The 21,728-nt window shown below is 43.6% G+C and overlaps 4 protein-coding genes across 5 annotated transcripts in view; 1 reads left to right on the forward strand and 3 right to left on the reverse strand.

The window, feature by feature from the left end:
* Window positions 1–5,523, forward strand: part of LOC136959948 (E3 ubiquitin-protein ligase TRIM39-like) — an 88,566-nt gene extending 83,043 nt beyond the window's left edge. The window contains exons 1-2 of one of the 2 annotated variants that reach the window (XM_067254197.1): window positions 2,682–2,766; window positions 3,804–5,523. In XM_067254197.1, the coding sequence (XP_067110298.1) occupies window positions 3,806–5,473 (1,668 nt within the window). In that variant the 5' untranslated portion in view covers window positions 2,682–2,766; window positions 3,804–3,805 and the 3' untranslated portion in view covers window positions 5,474–5,523. Of the gene's footprint in view, window positions 1–2,681; window positions 2,767–3,803 lie in introns of those variants that run through there. The other variant, XM_067254198.1, reaches the window with a different exon arrangement.
* Window positions 1–21,728, reverse strand: part of LOC136959951 (E3 ubiquitin-protein ligase TRIM39-like) — a 210,835-nt gene that overhangs the window by 172,600 nt on the left and 16,507 nt on the right. The gene's annotated exons all lie outside the window — the stretch shown is intronic.
* On the reverse strand, window positions 14,816–16,197 carry LOC136960518 (E3 ubiquitin-protein ligase TRIM39-like). Its single transcript, XM_067255028.1, is given in 2 exon segments — window positions 14,816–15,094; window positions 15,097–16,197. Coding segments are annotated over 2 exon segments (1,380 nt in total).
* Window positions 16,848–18,871, reverse strand: LOC136960104 (E3 ubiquitin-protein ligase TRIM39-like). The gene is made up of 2 exons (XM_067254442.1): window positions 18,784–18,871; window positions 16,848–18,541 (listed from the first exon to the last, which is right to left on the reverse strand). The coding sequence occupies exon 2, from the start codon at window positions 18,537–18,539 to the stop codon at window positions 16,914–16,916; it is 1,626 nt and encodes a 541-aa protein (XP_067110543.1). The 5' UTR covers window positions 18,540–18,541; window positions 18,784–18,871; the 3' UTR covers window positions 16,848–16,913.

Here is a 21,728-nt window from a genome sequence, read left to right on the forward strand (position 1 = left end):
CAAACAGTACCATCTGCTAACTGAAAATATGCCCCCAAAAACGTAAATAAACTTGACATTTATTTAGTGGAAAATCGCTCATTCATAAAAAGCTCACTGGTAGCGATCATTGTCAGTAACAACGCAAAATGCGATATAGCCCTGTGTGGAGAAGCTGCCCCGGTAAATTGTACTACTACAGTACAGTACTAGACTACTGCTGTGTTCGTCTTGGTAGCGATTGCGTTGGTTGAATTCGATTTAACGTTCCGTTGTACGGTTTAGGCTGAAATTAATTATTTTCATGAACAGATTGACAAAGTTTAGGCTGTGGCAATGAAGTTCAGGTTAGTAGTCAGATTGTTTCAACTATTGAAAGACTTTTGAGTAAGGGGAGTGCCGAACATGTTCTGTCACCGTTTGACTTGAACAGCTGAGGAGTTTTTGTTAGCTACTCACACTAGTGTCTCGGGTAGGCTACAGCGTTGCAGTGAGCTACACTGGTTTGAAACCACAGGTAATGGTAATTTCACCAACAAATCGTTTACTAATGTCAGAATAAATCATATAACGAAAATGTATATGTGAGGAATGTTTATTTTAACGATTGAAAACAGATACATCATAGACCACTGTAGTATGTGTTGCCCGGGCAACACAGGCTAATGTCATGATGCTAATACTTCAGTGAAATAGTAGACTACCGTTTCCGAAAGTAGATGTACTTCCTTAATAATATCAGCTTATATTGTACATTACACATCACAATTGTGTGTCATATCACAAAGTAAAATGAGTAAATAGTTATCACCCTGGCCTCTTTTCTTGTGGCGTTTCTGCAGCTGCCTTGCAGTAAAGCTATAGTTAGCCTAGCTATCCCCCAAGTTAACAGATGCGAAACGAATGTTCTGCCAAAGGTAGTCACGCGTGTTTTCGTGACATTATTGCAGACCGGTGTAAAAATTGACCTAATCTCTATGATTTAAACGTCATTTTAAGTTTTTCTCTTTTCATGATATTTTCAGGCATTTAGCCTACTCATATTGCATTCATTCATGAATAAACAACCCCTTTGAAGATTATTCTACGACGTTACCCGGCAGTAGAAGATGGAATCGCGATTCAAACGGTACCATCTGCTAACTGAAAATATGCCCCCCAAAACGTAAATAAGCTTGACATTTATTTAGTGGAAAATTGCTCATTCATAAAAAGCTCACTGGTAGCGATCATGGTCAGTAACAACGCAAAATGCGATATAGCCCTGTGTGGAGAAGCTGCCCCGGTAAATTGTACTACTACGGTACAGTACTAGACTACTGCTGTGTTCGTCTTGGTAGCGATTGCGTTGGTTGAATTGGATTTAACGTTCCGTTGTACGGTTTAGGCTGAAATTAATTATTTTCATGAACAGATTGACAACGTTTAGGCTGTGGCAATGAAGTTCAGGTTAGTAGTTAGATAGACTTTTGATTTAAGTAAGGGGAGTGCCGAACATTTTCTGTCGCCGTTTGACTTCCTAAACAGCTGTGTACTGTAGCTAGATGTTTTTGTAGTGTGTCTCGCGTAAGCTACAGCGTTGCAGTGAGCTACACTGGTTTGAAACCACAGGTAATGGTAATTTCACCAACAAATCGTTTTCTAATGTCATAATAAATCCTACAACGAAAATGTATATGTGAGGAATGTTTATTTTAACGATTGAAAACAGATAACGCTACATCATAGACCACTGTAGTATGTGTTGCCCGGGCAACACAGGCTAATGTCATGATGCTAATACTTCAGTGAAATAGTAGACTACTGTTTCCGAAAGTAGATGTACTTCCTTAATAATATCAGCTTATATTGTACATTACACATCACAATTGTGTGTCATATCACAAAGTAAAATGAGTAAATAGTTATCACCCTGGCCTCTTTTCTTGTGGCGTTTCTGCAGCTGCCTTGCGGTAAAGCTATAGTTAGCCTAGCTATCCCCCAAGTTAATAGATGCTAAACGAATGTTCTGGCAAAGGTAGTCACGCGTGTTTTCGTGACGTTAGTGACGCAGTGACGTTAGTAGCGTCAGTGACTGTGGCTAGCAAATTAGCCACCGTTAGCTTCACTTTTCGCCACAAAAACTTAACTTACACTTAAACCATGCAACGGAACGTAAATTCCAATAGAAGCAACTCAATCGCTACCAAGACGAAACTTTTGACACCTACGTTGTCTATGTAGGCCAAATATTGACTGAGTTTTAGGGGGGCAAAAAGAAATAAAAATAATAATAATATATATGTGAGAGAACAAAGGTTGTGCTCTCGCCGAAGGCTTGAGCACACCCAATTACATGGCTCTGGGCGTACCTATACAGACAAGAACGATTTTGCCAATTTAAGGACTGCTGGCTGTGTATGGATTTCAAAATAAAATCCGTCCAACATGACGGAACGTGTAGTGCAGATGGGCCAAGTAACAATTATCGCATAGCCTAGGTGTTGTAGTTTGCATAGTGGGCATTGTTTGCGGATTATTTATTGGAGTCATCTGAGCTACATGCTTGTGTGTTCCACTTTACAGCATCTTTAAAGAAATGTGTCTTTCCTTTTCACTTGCTAAATAATTCAGCTATGTAAGGGTCAACTTTGTTCAGGATAGAAGACTAAAAGGGGAGGAGCTCCTTATTATTTCACCGAAACGAAACTAAAGAGATTCTGAACTCAGGAAACACGTTCTACTTAGCTGAGTTTGATAGATTTTCGGTAATTTTATGCACACAAATCGTAGACAGCATAACATACAGTAAGTACCAACAGTACAAACGGTTGCTTGACTCTGACATTCGAAAGACTGTAGAACTATGCTCTTCTAATCCTTGATAATATGTTGTATTTTCAATATGCACAATTTGTACCTTACTTTGGTTAAAAGCTTATTTTAAATGACTGAAATGTAAAATTCATAGCAGGCTGTAGGCTATTCCTCCTTTTATGTGAAGTGGAAGAATATGTACTACGTTTTTATCAATTTCTCAATATTTGAAATGATGTAAATACTTTTGTAAGTTCCCTTGTATTGTGAAATATATTAAGTCTTGAAGTGAAGAATAATTTTAAGTCTAAAAATTTAAGAATGGTTGTAATTGTCGTGAAGGGCTAGATCCTAAGTCTAAACAGACGCACTGGAACTCAGTCTAAACAAGTGAGTGTGTTCCCGGGAGCAGACTAGAGTTTTTCTCCGGACATTTGTCTTATATATCAAAACCTTATCAGTTCTGTAATTTTTCTATTTGTACAATACTGTTAGTCACAGATGCGTTATGCATTTCTCACACTATTGGTCTCTTACCCTAGGGGCTTCAGATTAGCCCCCAGTGCAGACCAGCTGCACTGGGTTGCTGAGCGTAGGGTCGTAAATCTGTCCCATGATATCTGGGCCTTGTAGTCCATGATATCTGGACCTTGTAGTTTTCTATGGAAGAAGCATATACACACAGTCTTCTCTCGCCCTCAGCCCTTAAATATCCAGATTTGCACTTTGGCCTTAATATCTTCTACATATTAGTGGCAATACTAATCAGTCAACAGCTTTGCATCTGGTTTTCAGTAATATAGCATATAAAGGTAAAAAGTGATTAAGAGGTTCATTTTCAATCATATAATCCATAATCATTACCCATCTTCATAATTACAACAGTGTGATGTTTTTCTACAACATATGAAAGTACAATTCATACAATAGAAAATGTTACAGTTGTGTTGATGAGTTCATAGGTTCACAAGATTCATAATTTACCTTTTAATAATAGATTCATAATTTACCTTTTGCTCTTATTCTAGAAATGGCTTCCTGCAGCAGTCTCCTGTCTGAAGATCAGTTCCAGTGTTCTATCTGTCTGGATGTGTTCACTGATCCTGTCTCTATTCCATGTGGACACAACTTCTGCAAGGCCTGTATCACCAAGTACTGGGACAACAGTGACCTGTGTCAATGTCCCATGTGTAAAATGACTTTTGATAAGAGACCAGATCTCTATGTCAACACTTTCATCTCTGAAATGGCTGCTCAATTTAGGAAGTCAGAGCCACTGTACGCTACCATCAGTCCAGACCTGCGTCCTACTAAACCTGAAGTGTCATGTGACATCTGTACAAGTTCCAAGCTCAAAGCCCTGAAGTCTTGTCTGGTGTGTCTGACCTCTTACTGTGAGAATCACCTGGAGCCTCATCAGAGAGTTGCAGCCTTGAAGAAACACAAGCTGATCGACCCTGTGGAGAACCTGGAGGACAGGATGTGTCAGAAGCATGAGAGACCCCTGGAGCTGTTCTGTAGGACTGACCAGATATGTGTGTGTCGGTTCTGCACTGAGACGGACCACAAGACCCATGACACTGTTCCTCTAGAGGAGGAGTGTCAAGTGAAGAAGACTCAGATGAAGAAGACAGAGGGAGACATGCAGCAGATGATCCAGGAGAAACTGGAGAATGTTCAGGAGATCAAACTCTCAGTAGAGAGCAGCAAGAGAGATGCCAAGAGAGATATATCAGACAGTGTTCAGGTCTTCACTGCTCTGGTGCGCTCCATTGAGAGAATCCAGGCTGAATTCATTGAGGTGATTGAGGAGAAGCAGAAAGCAGCAGAGAAACAGGCTGAAGGATTGATTAAAGATCTGGAGCAGGAGATCACTGAGCTGAAGAGGAGAAGCACTGAGCTGGAGCAGCTCTCACACACTGAGGACCACCTCCACCTGCTCCAGAGCTTCCCATCCCTGAGCACCCCTCCACACACCAAGAACTGGTCTGAGATCAGTGTCCACAGTGGTCCGAGTGTGGGGGCAGTGGGGAGAGCTGTGTCTCAGCTGGAGGAGACACTCAATAAAGAGATGGAGAAGCTGCCTGAAGTCAAGCTGAAGAGGATTCAGCAGTATGCAGTGGATGTGACTCTGGACCCTAATACAGCACATACTGAACTCATCCTGTCTGAGGATGGGAAACAAGTGAGACATGAAGACGTAGAGCAGGATCTCCCTGACAACCCAGAGAGGTTTGATCTTTATGTCTATGTACTGGGAAAGCAGGGCTTCTCCTCAGGGAGGTTCTACTATGAGGTGCAGGTTGAGGGGAAGACTGAGTGGGATCTGGGAGTGGCCAGAGGGTCCATCAACAGGAAGGGGGAGATCACACTGAGTCCTGAGGATGGATACTGGACTGTAGTCTTGAGGAATGGTAACAAGTATATAGCTGCTGACCCTCGTGTACTCCTCTCCCTGAGACAGAAGCCCCAGAAGGTGGGGGTGTTTGTGGACTATGAGGAGGGTCTGGTCTCCTTTTATGATGTGGAGGCCAGGTCTCATATCTACTCTTACACTGGCTGCACGTTCACTGAGAAACTCTATCCACTCTTTAGTCCCTGTCTGAATGATGAAGGTGACAACTCTGCTCCTCTGATCAACACTCCTGTCACATTGAAAAAGAAAGATCTGGTTTTGCCAGTGGGAAAGTACAACTGATTATAAAACAAATTCAGAATCAGACAATAGAATCATATTGTCTAGGATATTATCTAGTAATAATTTTCACTGATGGTTTTAATGAATGTTATAGTGAATGGTATGACTAAAGCACAAAAAAAAGACTGGAATGACCCAAATAATAATAGTATATATGATTAAACATTCACAGATTTACAAATGTGTATCCCGGTTACAGTAATCTCAATCATACATAACAGTAAGTTAGTTTTGCCTTTATGTAACACATTCTCTGCTCGTATATCACACCTCTTAAACTAGGATACATGAGTGTTCCCTACATCTGGTGTTGTCTTCCACGCTAGGTTCATCATAAGGTCAGAGGTCAGCAAGGTCAATCCTGGATCTACTGATCATCCTCCTCTGTCCACTAGAGGGGACACATGTCAGCTCTTTGTTCTCAGTACCTCCATCTGGGTTGTCTCTTTCTTATCTCTTCTTCCTCTCTCTTTATTGTATAAATGGAGCTCTCTGACCTTGAAGCGAAGAGTCTTGCTAAGACTCTCCTGACTCCTTCTGGTGTCATTCTAATCTTACAGTCTGAAGTCAATTGTTCTCTTCTGTCAGCTGTTGAGAATTTGTATTTACTGTCACTCATTGTCACACAGACTCAGAAATATATACACACAATTGTCACAGACTACATCTCATATGATACAATCAACACTTTCCTATTGCACAGGTGTAAAATGCAGCAATAGAATGCACTGTCATGGCCAAAAGTATTGACAGTGCCAATTTTTATTGGCTGGTTCAGTAATTGTAGATTATTTCACATGTTTTTATTGTATACTGGAAACAAATAATGCACATTTCATTAGTTTTAAAGGCTTTTATTGGCAAAAACATTCAATATATATGAAGAGTCCCCCCTTTTATAGCAATCAATCTGCTCTCATAAAACAATCAGAATGATAGTGATTTCACCTGACTATAAATCGTTCACACTTTCCTATGTGCTGATGATATGATTCTGTGGAATTATGTTAGCTGGTCATTTTATGCCAGTGCCCAAATAACAGTGAAATGTACGTTTTTGTGATAAAAATGTGTGTGCCAATGAAGATTTTATTTAAAATGCATCTGGTGTAGATGCATATGCAAACACACACTCTGTCATGTACACGCATACAGTAGAAACACAACCAGGAGCTACCTAATGAGAAGCTCCATTGAGAGCCAGCTGGTGTACTGTGTTCCCTATGGGCTGCAGGGTAGGAGGCAGAGAGAGAGGGGAGAAGACAGACAACACACACACACCTTCAGCAAGAGTTCAGCCAATGAGCCGGTGATGATGTGCCATGCCCCGTCCTTACTGTTGGGGTCTGGGTAAGAGAGGTCAAAGGTGAAGGGTCAAGATCAGGGGTCATTATGTAATTCTGTAACACACAGAGACCTCAGTCAGACTCATTGGAGTCAGGTGGCTGAGCGGTTAGGAAATTGGGCTAGTAATCAGAAGGTTGCCAGTTCGATTCCCGGCTGTGCCAAAATGACGTTGTGTCCTTGGGAAAGGCACTTCACCCTACTTGCCTCGGGGGGAATGTCCCTGTACTTACTGTAAGTCGCTCTGGATAAGAGCGTCTGCTAAATGACTAAATGTCACTGTCAAATGTCATTGTCAGTCAACAATGCAACACTCAAGATTACTTGTCGTGTCAGGCATTCACCACTAGATGTGCCCCTACATCAGCATACAGTATTTGAGTATTGTCACTAAGTCACTAACCTCTGTGTCCAGTGTTCACACTGGCGTCTGGGGCCATCCCAAACATGACTAGGACAGATTCAGGTCTTACTGGTTAGAGGCTGATGCAGCATACCGTGCCTTCAGCTTCTTGCTGGCCTCGGAGAGCATGCTGGCTACTCAGAGGATGGTGTTGATCTCAAAGGTCTGAAAGGAAACAAATGAATAATAATGTTAAGGAGTCTGGAGACCCATCTGAAGGCCAGTGTACTTTGGTCTGTCTGATTCTTCCTCTGACAGTGTTCTTCCCAGCCAGGCCAATTCACAGCCATCCTTCAAAGTGCTCCTCCACATCCTTCACAAAAACAACAGTACTGTTATTTTTTCTGTCTTTCTAAATACCTGATGTTTTAATCACATCTGAGATATTGCTATACTGTCTCATTAGCTTTTGGTTAAACAGTGTTGGGTGACCCTAATTATTTGAATTTACCATGCAGTAAAGGACATTATTGACTTGAGAAGCCAGCCAATCACAGAAGATAACCTCTGTGATTGAAAGTCGCACCTCCCCTTTTTTCGTCAGGTCCAGGAAGTGGATCCGGCTTTGAAGCTGCAAGACCAGAGATGTACCAGTCACAAATGTAAGGGATTAGATCGCTGACCGTGCATAGCCAAGGTCCAAAGAAATAAGATGACCTTCCTCACACCTTCCAGCTGCTCTTCCAAGGATTCCTCAGAGGTCTTCCTGCAGACTGTGAGTCTCCTCTCCACGGTGATGCTGAACCAGGTGATTGAAAACCCGTCTGGGAGCTCCCAGTCCTTCACCACAGGTATGGTAGTCCAGGAGTCTGTGTCCTCCACAGTGGAACAGGAAGTGAGTGCTCTCTGTCAGTCCTCCACACTGGGACAGGAAGTGAGTGCTCTCTGTCAGTTCTCCACACTGGGACAGGAAGTGAGTGCTCTCTGTCAGTCCTCCACACTGGGACAGGAAGTGAGTGCTCTCTGTCAGTCCTCCACACTGGGACAGGAAGTGAGTGCTCTCTGTCAGGTGGAGAAGAAGGAAGAGAAGAAGTTCAAACGGTAGTAGTTGTAGTTATTAACATCCAGATTCATGTTTCACTTTAAATATAAGTCAGTGGCTTTGTTGATATTTGTAGTCTTCCTACATTAACTTTGTTTTGTTGTTTGTCAGTTGCGATGTTTGAAACAGTTTTAATCGGGTTACACCCGTTCCCAGGCTCGTAGGATCTACACCTAAAGTTAGGAGTAATAATGACAATTATGTTGAATAATTACACTTCAATATCGGGTTTACCAGTCTCCTCATGATGCCTCAAGTCTAAAATTCTTAGGAGGGTCTGCCCACTAAAGCCTTTTGTCACAACCCAACATATACTGCATACGTTTATTTTTTTTACCCCCACTGTTTTTGAACTCATCTAGATAGGCCCATTTTATGTAAGATGTACTTGACTGTTTTGAAAAGCATCCCCCATATAAATTATTATTATGCCAAGCAATGCCAACCACATTTTCTAAAAAGCCCCCCAAGGGCGAGCCCGAAGTTGTGGCGACAGCGGCAAGGAAAAACTCCCTCAGGGGGGGAGAAACCTTGAGAGGATCCAGGCCCTTGGGGGGAAGCCTATCCTCCTGAGGCTGGACTGGTATACTGCAGACAGACTTCCCCATGCCTCCATTGCTGGCTGGATCCGGCACAGGCCCGCTGTCAGGTGTTGAGTCTGCTCTACTGCTGAGGGAGCAGAGAACATCAACATCAGTGTGGAGCAGGATCTTCACTGTTGGCATTAAGCAGTTAGACGTTGGATGAACACGTTACCACACATTTTCGAGTTGACCTGTGAAGTGGAGAGAGATGGGTGAGGGTCAGGTAGTGTGGGGAAGTCAGTGTTTGGTGTTTCAGTACCTGTCTCTCGTAGAACAGCATGTATGAGGTCCTCTGCCTGCGCTCGCAGACTAACTCACCGGTCGTCTCCATGTGTCTGGTCCTCGGGGTCACCGTCTGAGTAATGACAGTCACAGATGTGGTGGCCTATAGGGATAGGAGAGTGGTCTGTTAGGTAAGGTAGAGCCAGTAGTGGTTATACTCACATGTTCACGCCACCGTGGTGCTGTCAATGTGTGAGTGGTGTGTGTTTGTGTATATTGACCCAGAGCAAAATGTTTACCCCAGCAACCTAAATAAGTTAATGTTATTCAAAAGATGTAGCTGAATAAGGTCAGTCAATTTGGGCATAAGTGCATGGGTATATAATTGTAACACTTACCAACAGCTCCTGTATGTGAGTGTACATGGTGTGAGCCTCACCTGAGGTGAGAGCCAATGTGACTCCACACTGCTGAGCCACAACCCCCTGTACTGTACCTGAGGCATGAGGGCTAGTCAGCTGGGTGATCCCTGTCCCGGCCTGGGTGTGTCCCTGGCACCCAGGAGCCTGGCCCTGATCCTGGGCGGGCCCTGCTGGGGAGTGCCTCATCACGGGTTGGTCCAGAGCAGAGCAGCAGCTCCCTGCTGAGAAGAATGGGCTCCTCCAACTTCTCGAGATTCCACCGTGCGCCGTAACAGAATCTGCTCAAGTGGAACATCATCACTGTGCATACGGGAGAAGGTGAAGGACAAGATCAAAAGTTTTGCCATCGAATCTTAGCCTATTGAGGGACCAGTAATGACACAGCTGGCAGACTCACCGGGGCAGGGGCAGGAACGACCACTGCAGTCCTGAACTGCATCCTCCACAGCTACAGCGAAACGGAGGGGGAGGGGGAGATTCTCAGTGATGAGTCAAGGAGGGCAAGCGCCATCAACATGGATCCATTTGTGAAACATTTTTCCAGTTCTCACCCTGAAGTAGCCTTGGCCACCCCATGTAGTTCCGCCACTGCGTATGGCGACAACAATCCTGTCTCGGATCATCTCTTCACGTAGGACGCCATATTTGCAATGTTCAGCTAGCTTGTGCACTGATGTGATAAAGTTCTCTGCAGAGTCGCCAACTTTCTGACATCGTGTTCTAAACTTGGCTTGTTCAAAAATTACATTATGTACTCTTACAAAATGTCCATTAAAAGCATTTTTTACCTCTTCATAGTCATTTTGTTTCTCCGCAGCCAACTGAGCTCAGGATATCGTCAGCCTTATCTCCCATTCCCTTACGAAAAAGAAGTATACTTCAAGTTGAATTTGTAGTATACTTAAGTATAAAAAGTATACTATTATCATGGTACTTAAAGTTTACTAGCAGTGTACTATTTTTGTAGTAAGTAAACTGAATTGGCCACTTTTTAGGTCATTTAGTACACTTTAAAGTACACTTATAGTGTATTTGAAGTTTACTTTTGAGTACTGTAAAGTAACCTGTGTAGTGCACTTTCAGTTCATGAAGTATACTTCCTAAAGTACCTCAAAGTATACCTTTGAATACTCTAAAGTAACCTGTGTAGTGTACTCTCAGTTCATGAAGTATACTTCCTAAAGTACATCAAAGTATACTTTTGAATACTTTCAAGTGCACTTTCAATTAATGAAAATACTTCAAGAAGTAAATTTAATGAATGTTCATTTACTATTATTTACTAATATACTTTAAAAGTATATCAAAAGTGAACAAAAAATGTACTATAAATTTTTTGTATACTTATAGTATACTTTAATATACAGTACTTTTTTGTAAGGGAAGTTAACTCCTCATGTGACAGCCAGCGTTGTAGCAACATTGGGCCTCATACACCAATATCTTCCTAAGTTATTTCTTAAATTTGTTCTTAAGAAAGTTCCTAAGAGAAATCTACGTGTGATTCATGACGTGTTCTTAAACAGCAGAATTGTTCGCAGGTGTGTTCTTAGAATGATGAATCCCAATATTTCGTAAATTGAAAGCTCGTGCCCCGTTGCTCCTATTTAGCATAGGTAAACGCCCCGTTAATTCCCATAAAAGGGCATGATATGGCAGGGCCGTGTGCACACCCAGAGAAATGTCAAAACGACGTGGTAAAGACGTCCACCCTCCAGACCCTCGGCAGGGTTCTGGAGGGTGCATGGGAGTTCGCCCAACCAGTCTACACATGTTTTGTGGATTTGGAAAAGGCGTTCGACCGTGTCCCTCGGGGGCTCATGTGGGGGGTGCTCCGGGAGTACGGGGTACCGGACTCCCTGATCGGGGCTGTTCGGTCCCTGTACGACCGGTGCCAGAGTTTGGTCCGCATTGCCGGTAGTAAGTCGAACTTGTTCCCGGTGAGGGTTGGACTCCGTCAGGGCTGCCCTTTGTCACCGATTATGTTCATAACTTATATGGGCAGAATTTCTAGGCGCAGCCAGGGCGTTGAGGGGGTCCGGTTTGGGGACCTCAGGATCGGGTCGCTGGTTTTTGCAGATGATGTGGTCCTGTTGGCTTCATCGGGCCGTGACCTCCAGCTCTCACTGGAGCGGTTCGCAACCGAATGCGAAGCGGCTGGGATGGGAATCAGCACCTCCAAATCTGAGGCCATGGTTATCGACCGGAAAAAGGTGGAGTGCAATCTCCGGGTCGGGGAGGAGATCTTGTCCCAAGCGGAGGAGTTCAAGTATCTCGGGGTCTTGTTCACGAGTGAGGGAAGGATGGAGCGCGAGATCGACAGGCGGATCGGTGCGGCGTCCGCAGTGATGCGGGCTCTGCATCGGTCCGTTGTGGTGAAGAAGGAGCTGAGTCGAAAGGCGAAGCTCTCTATTTACCAGTCGATCTACGTTCCTACCCTCACCTATGGTCACGAACTGTGGGTAGTGACCGAAAGAACGAGATCGCGAATACAAGCGGCCGAAATGAGTTTTCTCCGCAGGGTGTCCGGGCTCTCCCTTAGAGATAGGGTGAGAAGCTCGGTCAGCCGGGAGGGGCTCAGAGTAGAACCGCTGCTCCTCCGCGTCGAGAGGGGCCAGTTGAGGTGGCTCGGGCATCTGATAAGGATGCCTCCTGGACGCCTCCCTGGTGAGGTGTTCTGGGCACGTCCCACTGGGAAGAGGCCCCGGGGAAGACCCAGGACACGCTGGAGGGACTATGTCTCTCGGCTGGCCTGGGAACGCCTCGGGGTCCCCCAGGAAGAGCTGGTGGAAGTGGCCGGGGAGAGGAAAGTCTGGGCCTCCCTGCTTAGGTTGCTGCCCCCGCGACCCGACCCCCGGACAAGCGGAAGATGATGTATGGATGGATGGACGTGGTAAAGACGGTGGAGGGCTCGACAAAAGACAGAAAAACTTTAATAATTCTGAAGTGGAGGTACAGCTGCAAGAGGTTAGCGACAAACAACACATCATATTTAATAGCGTCAGCTGTGGATACAAAGCAGCAAATAAAACCGATGCATGGAATGCAATTACTCATGCAGTGAACGCTGTATCTGGAGAAGTGCGCAGAACGATGAAGTGAAATGAAATCAGTGGCGGTTCTTCATTGAATTACACCCAGGGCGAGACGCCCTTCGTGCTTGATGCTTGATGTGAATCGAAGGCAAGGCTAGTTAATTTAATGGGTTTAGCACAATTCATACACCATGGCAATTCAAAGTGCTTTACAAATGAGCAGAAGTGTAAGTAGTGTGTATTTATTAAAACAAACAAACATATAATTATGTGTAAAATAATAATAAGTATTAGTTGCAAGATTATAAAGGAGACAAAATATTCCATTTTAAATTAGAACGGACGAAAACGGTATAACTACTTATTTTGCGCAAACATGTCAGCTCTCAATTGTGGGTAGGAGTTCTCTTGGGTGTGCGTACATTCTGTTCTTACCTAAGAACAAATCCCAAATAAGAAAACATTGGTGAATGCCAGAATCTTCGTGAAAAATGCATAAGTGGGGTTTATGAGCAAATCTGTTCTTTTGGTGAATGAGGCCCATTGTGTGTCAGCTGGAGAGTTAACTTTGTGTCGCATAACCTGCTTTCTGGAATGTCCCCTGGTTTCTGTCTTAAACTTGTTTTTAGCCTGGTTATATTGGCACTAAAGGTTTTGACACACACACACAGTACACATGAACACTTGCACACACATTCTGATCATTGATTAGATAACATTCTTTGAATTATTGCCATTGTTTGTGTTTGTTTTCATGCTTCACTTCACTGTTTCGAAGGTCAACATATAAATGTTTTTCATATTTCAGAGCACATTCTTAACTGTGTAGTACATACAGTACATTCATATACAGGAGGCACATGGTCTGGAGTTCAATCAAAGTGGAGCATACACATTTATAAAAGAAGCACAGCTCAGGTTTTCTGAAGAAGTGGGATTATTAGTCGTCTCATCTCAAATCTGTCTACAGATTTGTGATTGGGGCTTTTTTGTGTCCACTAATCAGTTTGGCAGGCCTTTATCTCTGACTGACACAGCTTCAAATATACCCTGTTAACCCTGTCCTATACTGTAAGTAGGCTTGGTTGTGTTATATAGAAGTGCTGGTGCAGACTGGTTTACTGGTCACAATAATAATTCACTATACACACATTCATACACTCACACACACAAAACACAACCCTTTGTCTATGTTCACAGATGATGAGGGTTGATTATGAAGACAGTTGAGGGAGATGTCAATGCCAATAATAAAGATAGTCTGTTATCTCTGTGGGTGCGTGTTTGTATGAGTTCAAGGTTGATTGTTGGAGGACATCTGAGGACTCTGAGGCGAGCGAGGAAGATTGTGGCTGACTCCTCCCCAGAGTGTGTCATCCTGGACACACTCTGTTCCAGCCACTCCCCTCCGGCAGAAGGATGCGGTCCATCATGACCAAAACCTCACGCCACAAGAACAGTTTCTTTCCATCCGCTGCTGGCCTCTTCAACAAGGCCAAGGACTCACACTGACTTTAACACGTTATCTTCACAAACCACCTTGGCATATTGCACTATGTAAGCCCTTTAGTATTAGTTAGACTTTGTACATTACTTTATTTAAGATCTGTATATATTTAATGTATGCACCTTCCTGCCACAGTAAATTCCTTGTTTGTGTGAACTTTCATGGCAAATAACACAAATTCTGATTCTGACATCTTTGTCATCAAATTATTTGAGAAATCTATTTATTTAGGCAGAATCTTTTGAAACATGTAGAATTTGAAGTATATTAATTAAGAAATTATGCTTGTGTGTATAGCTGACTGTTGGTCATGAGGGAATGTCTAGTTGACTGACCTGTTGAGTGTGTTTGTTAAATATGTGGATTACCCTAAACAACTTAAACACACTGACCGAAGCAGTGAAAGAAAGCAAGAGTTTATGCTCTTCAGAGCATTTCCAACTTGAACAGAACAGAACAAGTTGTTAAACCTGAAACAACTGTGTTTGTACATCATCCCTGACCATGTTAAGATCTCATGTTGGCGTTTTTATAAACGAAACAAACATTCTCATAGGTGATTCGTGCTTTTCACTAATTGTGGTAGTGTACAAAATTAATTAAAGGATTGAATGTGTTTTTATAGGGGGAACCAGGGGATCACTGCCTCTGTTTACAGATTTTTTATAAATGTTTGAAAATCTAAATTACTTTGTCTCCAGCAAACCCACAACTGTTTTGTTCAGAGTAATATTTTGTAATAACATTTTCTTTTGAACTCCAGCATTTCCATATCTTTGTTTTTCAGTAATTGACAGGAGTGATGATCAAAGGGGCAGAGTTTTTACTTCCATCATTCAGACAGGGACAGAAGAGTGGATAGAGTTTCTCAGTGAAGGTGTAGCCAGTAAAAGAGTAGATATGAGACCTGGCCTTCACATCATAAAAGGAGACCAGACCCTCCTCATTGTCCACAAACACCCCCACCTTCTGGGGCTTTTGTCTCAGGGAGAAGAGGACAGAGGGACCAGCCAGAGCCCAGAATGTATATCCATTCCTCAGACATACAGTCCAGTATCCATTACTGTAATAGGACTCAGTGTGATGATCCCCTTCCTGTTGATGGACCCTCTGGCCACTCCCAGATCCCCGTCAGTCTTCCCCTCAACCTGCACCTCATAGTAGAACCTCCCTGAGGAGAAGCCCTGCTTTCCCAGGACACAGGGACAAAGACAAAACCTCTCTGGGTTGTCAGGGAGATTCCGCTTTCTGTCTCCAAGTTTCACTTGTTTCCCATCTTCAGACAAGATAAGGTTGGAATATGCTGTATCAGGGTCCAGAGTCACATCCACTGCATACTGCTGAATCCTCTTCAGCTTGACTTGAGGCAGCTTCTCCATCTCTTTATTGAGTGTCTCCTCCAGCTGAGACACAGCTCTCCTCACTGCCCCCACACTCAGACCACTGTGGACACTGATCTCAGACCAGTCCTTGGTGTGTGGAGGGGTGCTCAGGGATGGGAAGCTCTGGAGCAGGTGGAGGTGGTCCTCAGTGTGTGAGAGCTTCTCCAGCTTAGTGCTTCTCCTCTTCAGGTCAGTGATCTCCTGCTCCAGATCTTGAATCAACCCTTCAGCCTGTTTCTCTGCTGCTTTCTGCTTCTCCTCAATCACCTCAATGAGCTCAGCCTGGCTTCTCTCAATGGAGCGCACCAGAGCAGTGAAGACCTGAACACTGTCTGATATCTCTCTATTTGCATCTCTCTTGCTGGTCTCTACTGAGACTTTGATCTCCTGAACCTTCATAGATTTTTCTTCCATCATCTGCTTCATCGAAGCCATCATCTTCACCAGATCATTCTTTTTTGGTCTGTACTCGTCCTTTAAAGTGACAGTGTCATGAGTCTTGTGGTCTGTTCTCATGCACTTGACACAAACACACGTCTGGTCTTTCCTACAGAAGAGTTCTAACAGTTTGTTATGCTTCTGACACATCCTGTCCTCCAGGTTCTTCACAGGGTTGATCAGCTTGTGTTTCTTCAAGGCTGCAACTCTCTGATGAGGCTCCAGGTGAGTCTCACAGTAAGAGGTCAGACACACAAGACAAGACTTTAGGGCCTTGAGCTTGGTACCTCTACAGATGTCACATGACACTTTTCTGAGATACTGTAATAACTTATTCTGAAACATTTCTGATGATGTTTATAATGATGTCTACAATGTTTTACTGCTTTTAGATTATCATTGTTAGTTGATTTTTCTTTTCTTTTTGTTGGACCCCAGGAAGATTAGCTCGTCCCACTTTGGTGACAGCTAATGGGTATCCTTTTAACATTAAACAATAATAAACAATAAACCTTCTCTGATAATCGAGGTCAGACAGCTCCATGTATACAGTAAAGAGAGAGGAAGAAGAGATGAGGAAGAGACAACCCAGATGGAGGTACTGAGAACAAAGACCTGACATGTGTCCCCTCTGGTGGACAGAGGAGGACGATCAGTAGATCCAGGATTGACCTTGCTGACCCCTGACCTTATGATGAACCTAAAGTGGAGGACACCACCAGATGTAGGGAACACACATGTATCCTAGTTTAAGAGGTGTGTTATACAAGCAGAGGATGGGTTACATAAAGGACACTAACTTAAACTAAAGGTTGCTATTACTGTAACATATCAGGGATATGTCTGTGATTGTTTAATCATATATACAATTATTTGGGTATTTCCTTTTTTTATTTAATTTTTATTTTGTCAAACCATTCACTATAACATTCATTAAAACCAGTGAAAATGATCACAAGATCATATTCTATACAATATACAATTTTAATGTCTGATTCTTATCCTGAATTTGTTTTGTAATCAATTAAACTTTCCCTCCGGCAAATCCACATCTTTGTTTTTCAGTGTGTGACAGGAGTGATGATCAAAGGGGCGTCATCTACATAATCACAATCAGTACTGAGGTATGGATATAGTTTCTCAGTGAAGGTGCAGCCAGTGAAAGAGTAGATATGAGACCTGGCCTCCACATCATAAAAGGAGACCAGACCCTCCTCATAGTCCACAAACACCCCCACCTTCTGGGGCTTCTGTCTCAGGGAGAGGAGGACAGAGGGGCCAGCCAGAGCTTCATAATCATCTCCATTCCTCAGCCATACTGTCCAGTATCCATACTCAGGACTTAGAGTGATCTCCCCCTTCCTGTTGATGGACTCTCTGACCACTCCCAGACCCCATTCAATTTTCCCCTCAACCTGCACCTCATAGTAGAACCTCCCTGAGGAGAAGCCCTGCTTTCCCAGGACACAGGAACAACTATCAAACCTCTCTGGATTGTCAGGGAGATCCTGCTCTATGTCTCCATCTCTCACTTGTTTCCCATCTTCAGACAAGATAAGGTAGGGACATGCTGTATCAGGGTCCAGAGTCACATCCACTGCATACTGCTGAATCCTCTTCAGTTCAGTGTCAGACAGCTTCTCCATCTCTTTATTGAGTGTCTCCTCCAGCTGAGACACAGCTGTCCTCACTGCCCCAACACTCAGACCACTGTGGACACTGATTTCAGACCAGTCCTTGGTGTGTGGAGGGGTGCTCAGGGACGGGAAGCTCTGGAGCAGGTGGAGGTGGTCCTCAGTGAGTGAGAGCTGCTCCAGCTCAGTGCTTCTCCTCTTCAGCTCAGTGATCGCCTGCTCCAGATCTTTAATCAACCCTTCAGCCTGTTTCTCTGCTGCTTTCTGCTTCTCCTCAATCACCTCAATGAATTCAGCCTGGGTTCTCTCAATGGAGCGCACCAGAGCAGTGAAGACCTGAACACTGTCTGATATATCTCTCTCTGCTTCTCTCTTGCTGCTCTCTACTGAGAGTTTGATCTCCTGAACCTTCTCCAGTTTCTCCTGGATCATCTGCTGCATGTCTCCCTCTGTCTTCTTCATCTGAGTCTTCTTCACTTGACACTCCTCCTCTAGAGGAACAGTGTCATGGGTCTTGTGGTCCGTCTCAGTGCAGAACCGACACACACATATCTGGTCAGTCCTACAGAACAGCTCCAGGGGTCTCTCATGCTTCTGACACATCCTGTCCTCCAGGTTCTCCACAGGGTCGATCAGCTTGTGTTTCTTCAAGACTGCAACTCTCTGATGAGGTTCCAGGTGAGTCTCACAGTAAGAGGCCAGACAAACCAGACAGGACTTCAGGGCTTTGAATTTGGTACTGGTACAGTAGTCACATGACACTTCAGGTTTAGTAGGACGCAGGTCTGGACTGATGGTAGCCTTCGGTGGCTCTGACTTCCTGAACTGAGCAGCCAAATCAGAGATGAAAGTGTTGACATAGAGATCTGGTCTCTTATCAAAAGTCAATTTACACATGGGACATTGAAACAGGTCACAGTTATTCCAGTACTTGGTGATACAGGCTTTGCAAAAGTTGTGTCCACATAGAATAGAGACAGGATCAGTGAACACATCCAGACAGACAGAACAATGGAACTGATCTTCAGACAGGAGACTCCTGCAGGAAGCCATATCTAGAATAAGACCAGAAGTTAAATTATAAATCTTGTCAACCTAAGAACTCATGAACAAAACTATAATGGTATATTGTTAAAAATGTACTTTCATTCAAGTAGCAATAGCACAGACAGAAATAGTACAATACAGAAATACTGCAAATCATTTCTAATAGTCTTTCAAACGTCAGTCAAGCAACAGTCTGTATTTTACTAGCCACATCATCATTGGATACACCTGATTTATTCTCTGTTCTCACCCGTTGGTACTTGTTTTCTATGATCTTTGTGTGTAAAATAACCAAATCAATCTCTACCTAAACTAAGTAGAACATGCTTCCTGAGTTTAGAATCTCTGTAGTTTCGTCAGTGAAATAACGATAAGAGGCTCCTCCCCTCCCAGTCCTCTCCTGAACAAAGTTAACCCTTTCATGACTGAATTATATCTAGCTTTTCAGCTGACAGGTAGTTTTATTACTATGAAGTAAGTGAGTGGGATAGATTGAGAGCAGCATGCCGTTGTGTAACACACTTCGGTTGTGGATAGTATGTCCAGAAATAAATCCAAGTGTTTTGTGTATTGTATAAATATTATAAACATTTCATTTATAGTTAATGTTTCTACTGTTGTTTTGTTATAAAAACGTGCTATAAGCCGCACCAAAATATAAGGCGTATCACCGCAAGACAAATACGGGAAAAATCGGAGGTATAAGCCGCAGCTTAGTTTCAGAAAAAAAAAAACGGTGAATGCCTAACACGACAAGTAACCTCTATTGAGTGTTAGATTGTTCTCTAGAGTCTAGACTGACTGAACTGAGTTTGACCGTGGTCTCTGTGTGTTCCGGAATTACACAGTGACCTCAGTGTCATGACCTTTCATCTTTGACCTCTGCTACCCTGACCCCAGCAGTAAGGACGGGGCACGGCACATCATGACCGGCTCGTTGGCTGAAATCCTGCCGAATGTTGTGTATGTTGTCTGTCTGTCTGTCAGACTCTCTCCAGTTGTCTATGAGTGGTGTACAGGGTGATTGACAGCTTTGCCTGGTCAGTGTTGATTGTTGTTGACTGAAGAAGGGTGAGGTACAGATTCTAGGTGTGATGTTGATGCTAGTATAGTCCTGGTTTGGTGATGTACAGTCCTGCAGTACAGAGTTCAGATGGAGTTCAGACACCAGTTGTATTGTAGGAAACATTACAGGTGCAAAGACCATTAAGGTTAATGTGGTGACTCATTATGTATATAATATACACATGCTTACTCTAAACACATAAATACACACCATACACATACTTATATTCATCACATACACAATGTGCATTCACCACCATCTCTTTGTTTGACATTCTTCCCTGCTTTCTATTTTCGTCTGTCTGTCTGTCTGTGTCTGTCTGTGTCTCTCTCTCTCTCTCTCTCTCGTGTGTCTGTGTGCAGGGGGAGATCCTCATCAAGGTGCTGCAGAGTGAGAACTATGAGGAGAGACAAGATGGTCATGGTCCTGGTCATCTTCAGCACCATTGATACTATACTGACATGGAGGACCACAGACTCATGGAGGACTACAGAGGTGAATAAGACCAAAAGTGAAATCAAAGAATTTCCTGGGATACTTCAATACTTAATCATTTGGTTTTAAAATGATTTAGGATAGTTTAGCCAGAAACAGTACTCAATCTTAATCTTCCTCTATTGACTACAGACAATAAAGTAACACATTGCTATAAGACATGTCATACATTATAAGAAAAACCTTCAATTGTTCTCTCAAATCTCTTTTGACTGACCTATACAGTAATAATGTTAGACAGGGAACTGCTCTTCAGACAGGTAACTGCCGCAGGAAGCCATATCTAAAAGTGAGAGTGGATGTTGTGAATTCTTTAATTCTTTGATAATTTTATATTCTTATATTAACTGGGAATCCAAGCAGAGAAACTGCTTGATGCTTCCTGTTCTGTAATGAACATTTTTATCCTGTTGTTCAGTATAGTCCATGAATCTGTGATTCTGTAACTCTACTCTGTCTGTGTGTGTGTGTGTCTGTGTGTGTGTGGTGTGTCAGAGACAAGGGTAGAACCAGAAGGTCTTGCTACAGCCCTCCAGTCCCTCTCCCTGTTAGTATGCAGTGTGAGTTCTGCTGCAGCGTGTGTTCTACTGCAGCCCTCCTGAAACACAGAAGCTTCCCTGAGTCTGTCCAGGACGGCGAAGGAGCACTGAGGCAGTGTTGACTTTACTCAGCCTTTCCTCGTTTGTCCGGTTATCAGCCTCCGTTGGCACATGAAGGTATTCTTTGCAGTCACAGATAGCCCGCCCCCCCCCCCCCCCCCCCCAACACACACTCACTTCATTCTCTTCCAAACCGAGTGCAGCCCTCCATCATTTTGTCCCCTAATGGCCCTATTCATCCTCAAGAGCCACTTGTGAGATTGGACACGGTATCTCAAGTCAAGTTTCAAGTCTTTTATTGTCAGATGCACAGAACACCACAAGGTCAGACTGGGCAATGAAATTCTTGGGATAAGACAACGCAAAGCAACCTGGCATAACATGACAAGTACTCAGAGCATAGATTACATCTATGATAAGCTAAAATGTAATAAACCTAAATATACAATACAGTATACTAAACCACTAATACACAATGACCTATACTAACCTTATATAACCTAAAGACAAGTGGGGTACAATTAGTGAAATATTGCTGATAGTGCAACCGGTAGATGAAAGTGACAGTGTGTAAAGTGGCTAGTGAGAAAGTGTTGAGTGTATCTGTCGTGCCTAATGACACGCTAGGTACCAGATCCTCCCCGGTGAAAGACAATACCCAGAGACCGAAGCAGTTTATTCAACAAGAGGCAGGACTGTGGCACAGAGCAGCTGTATTTGGGACCCCACTAGGTGCTAGGCATAAACCCCCCTTTGGCCAGCTATGCCTCAACCGGAGAGCCCCCCACATCCCAATATTACCCCACAGCAAGGTACCTACTAAAGGTATTATAAATACACGGTATTAACTAGGGACTCACAGCAAGCCACAGCAACGTCACAGCAAAGAGGGGGGTTGTCTTACGCCTGGGACACACTGGCTGCGAAGTGCCTGGACGCAGCGTGCAGCGCCACGATCGGCTACGACTGAGCAAACACTGTTCACACCAGACGCGCATTTCTCCGCGCCGGTCACCAAGCCTTTTAGCTACTCTG

Source organism: Osmerus mordax, chromosome 17 (assembly GCF_038355195.1).
Source record: "Osmerus mordax isolate fOsmMor3 chromosome 17, fOsmMor3.pri, whole genome shotgun sequence".
Lineage (NCBI taxonomy): Eukaryota > Metazoa > Chordata > Actinopteri > Osmeriformes > Osmeridae > Osmerus > Osmerus mordax.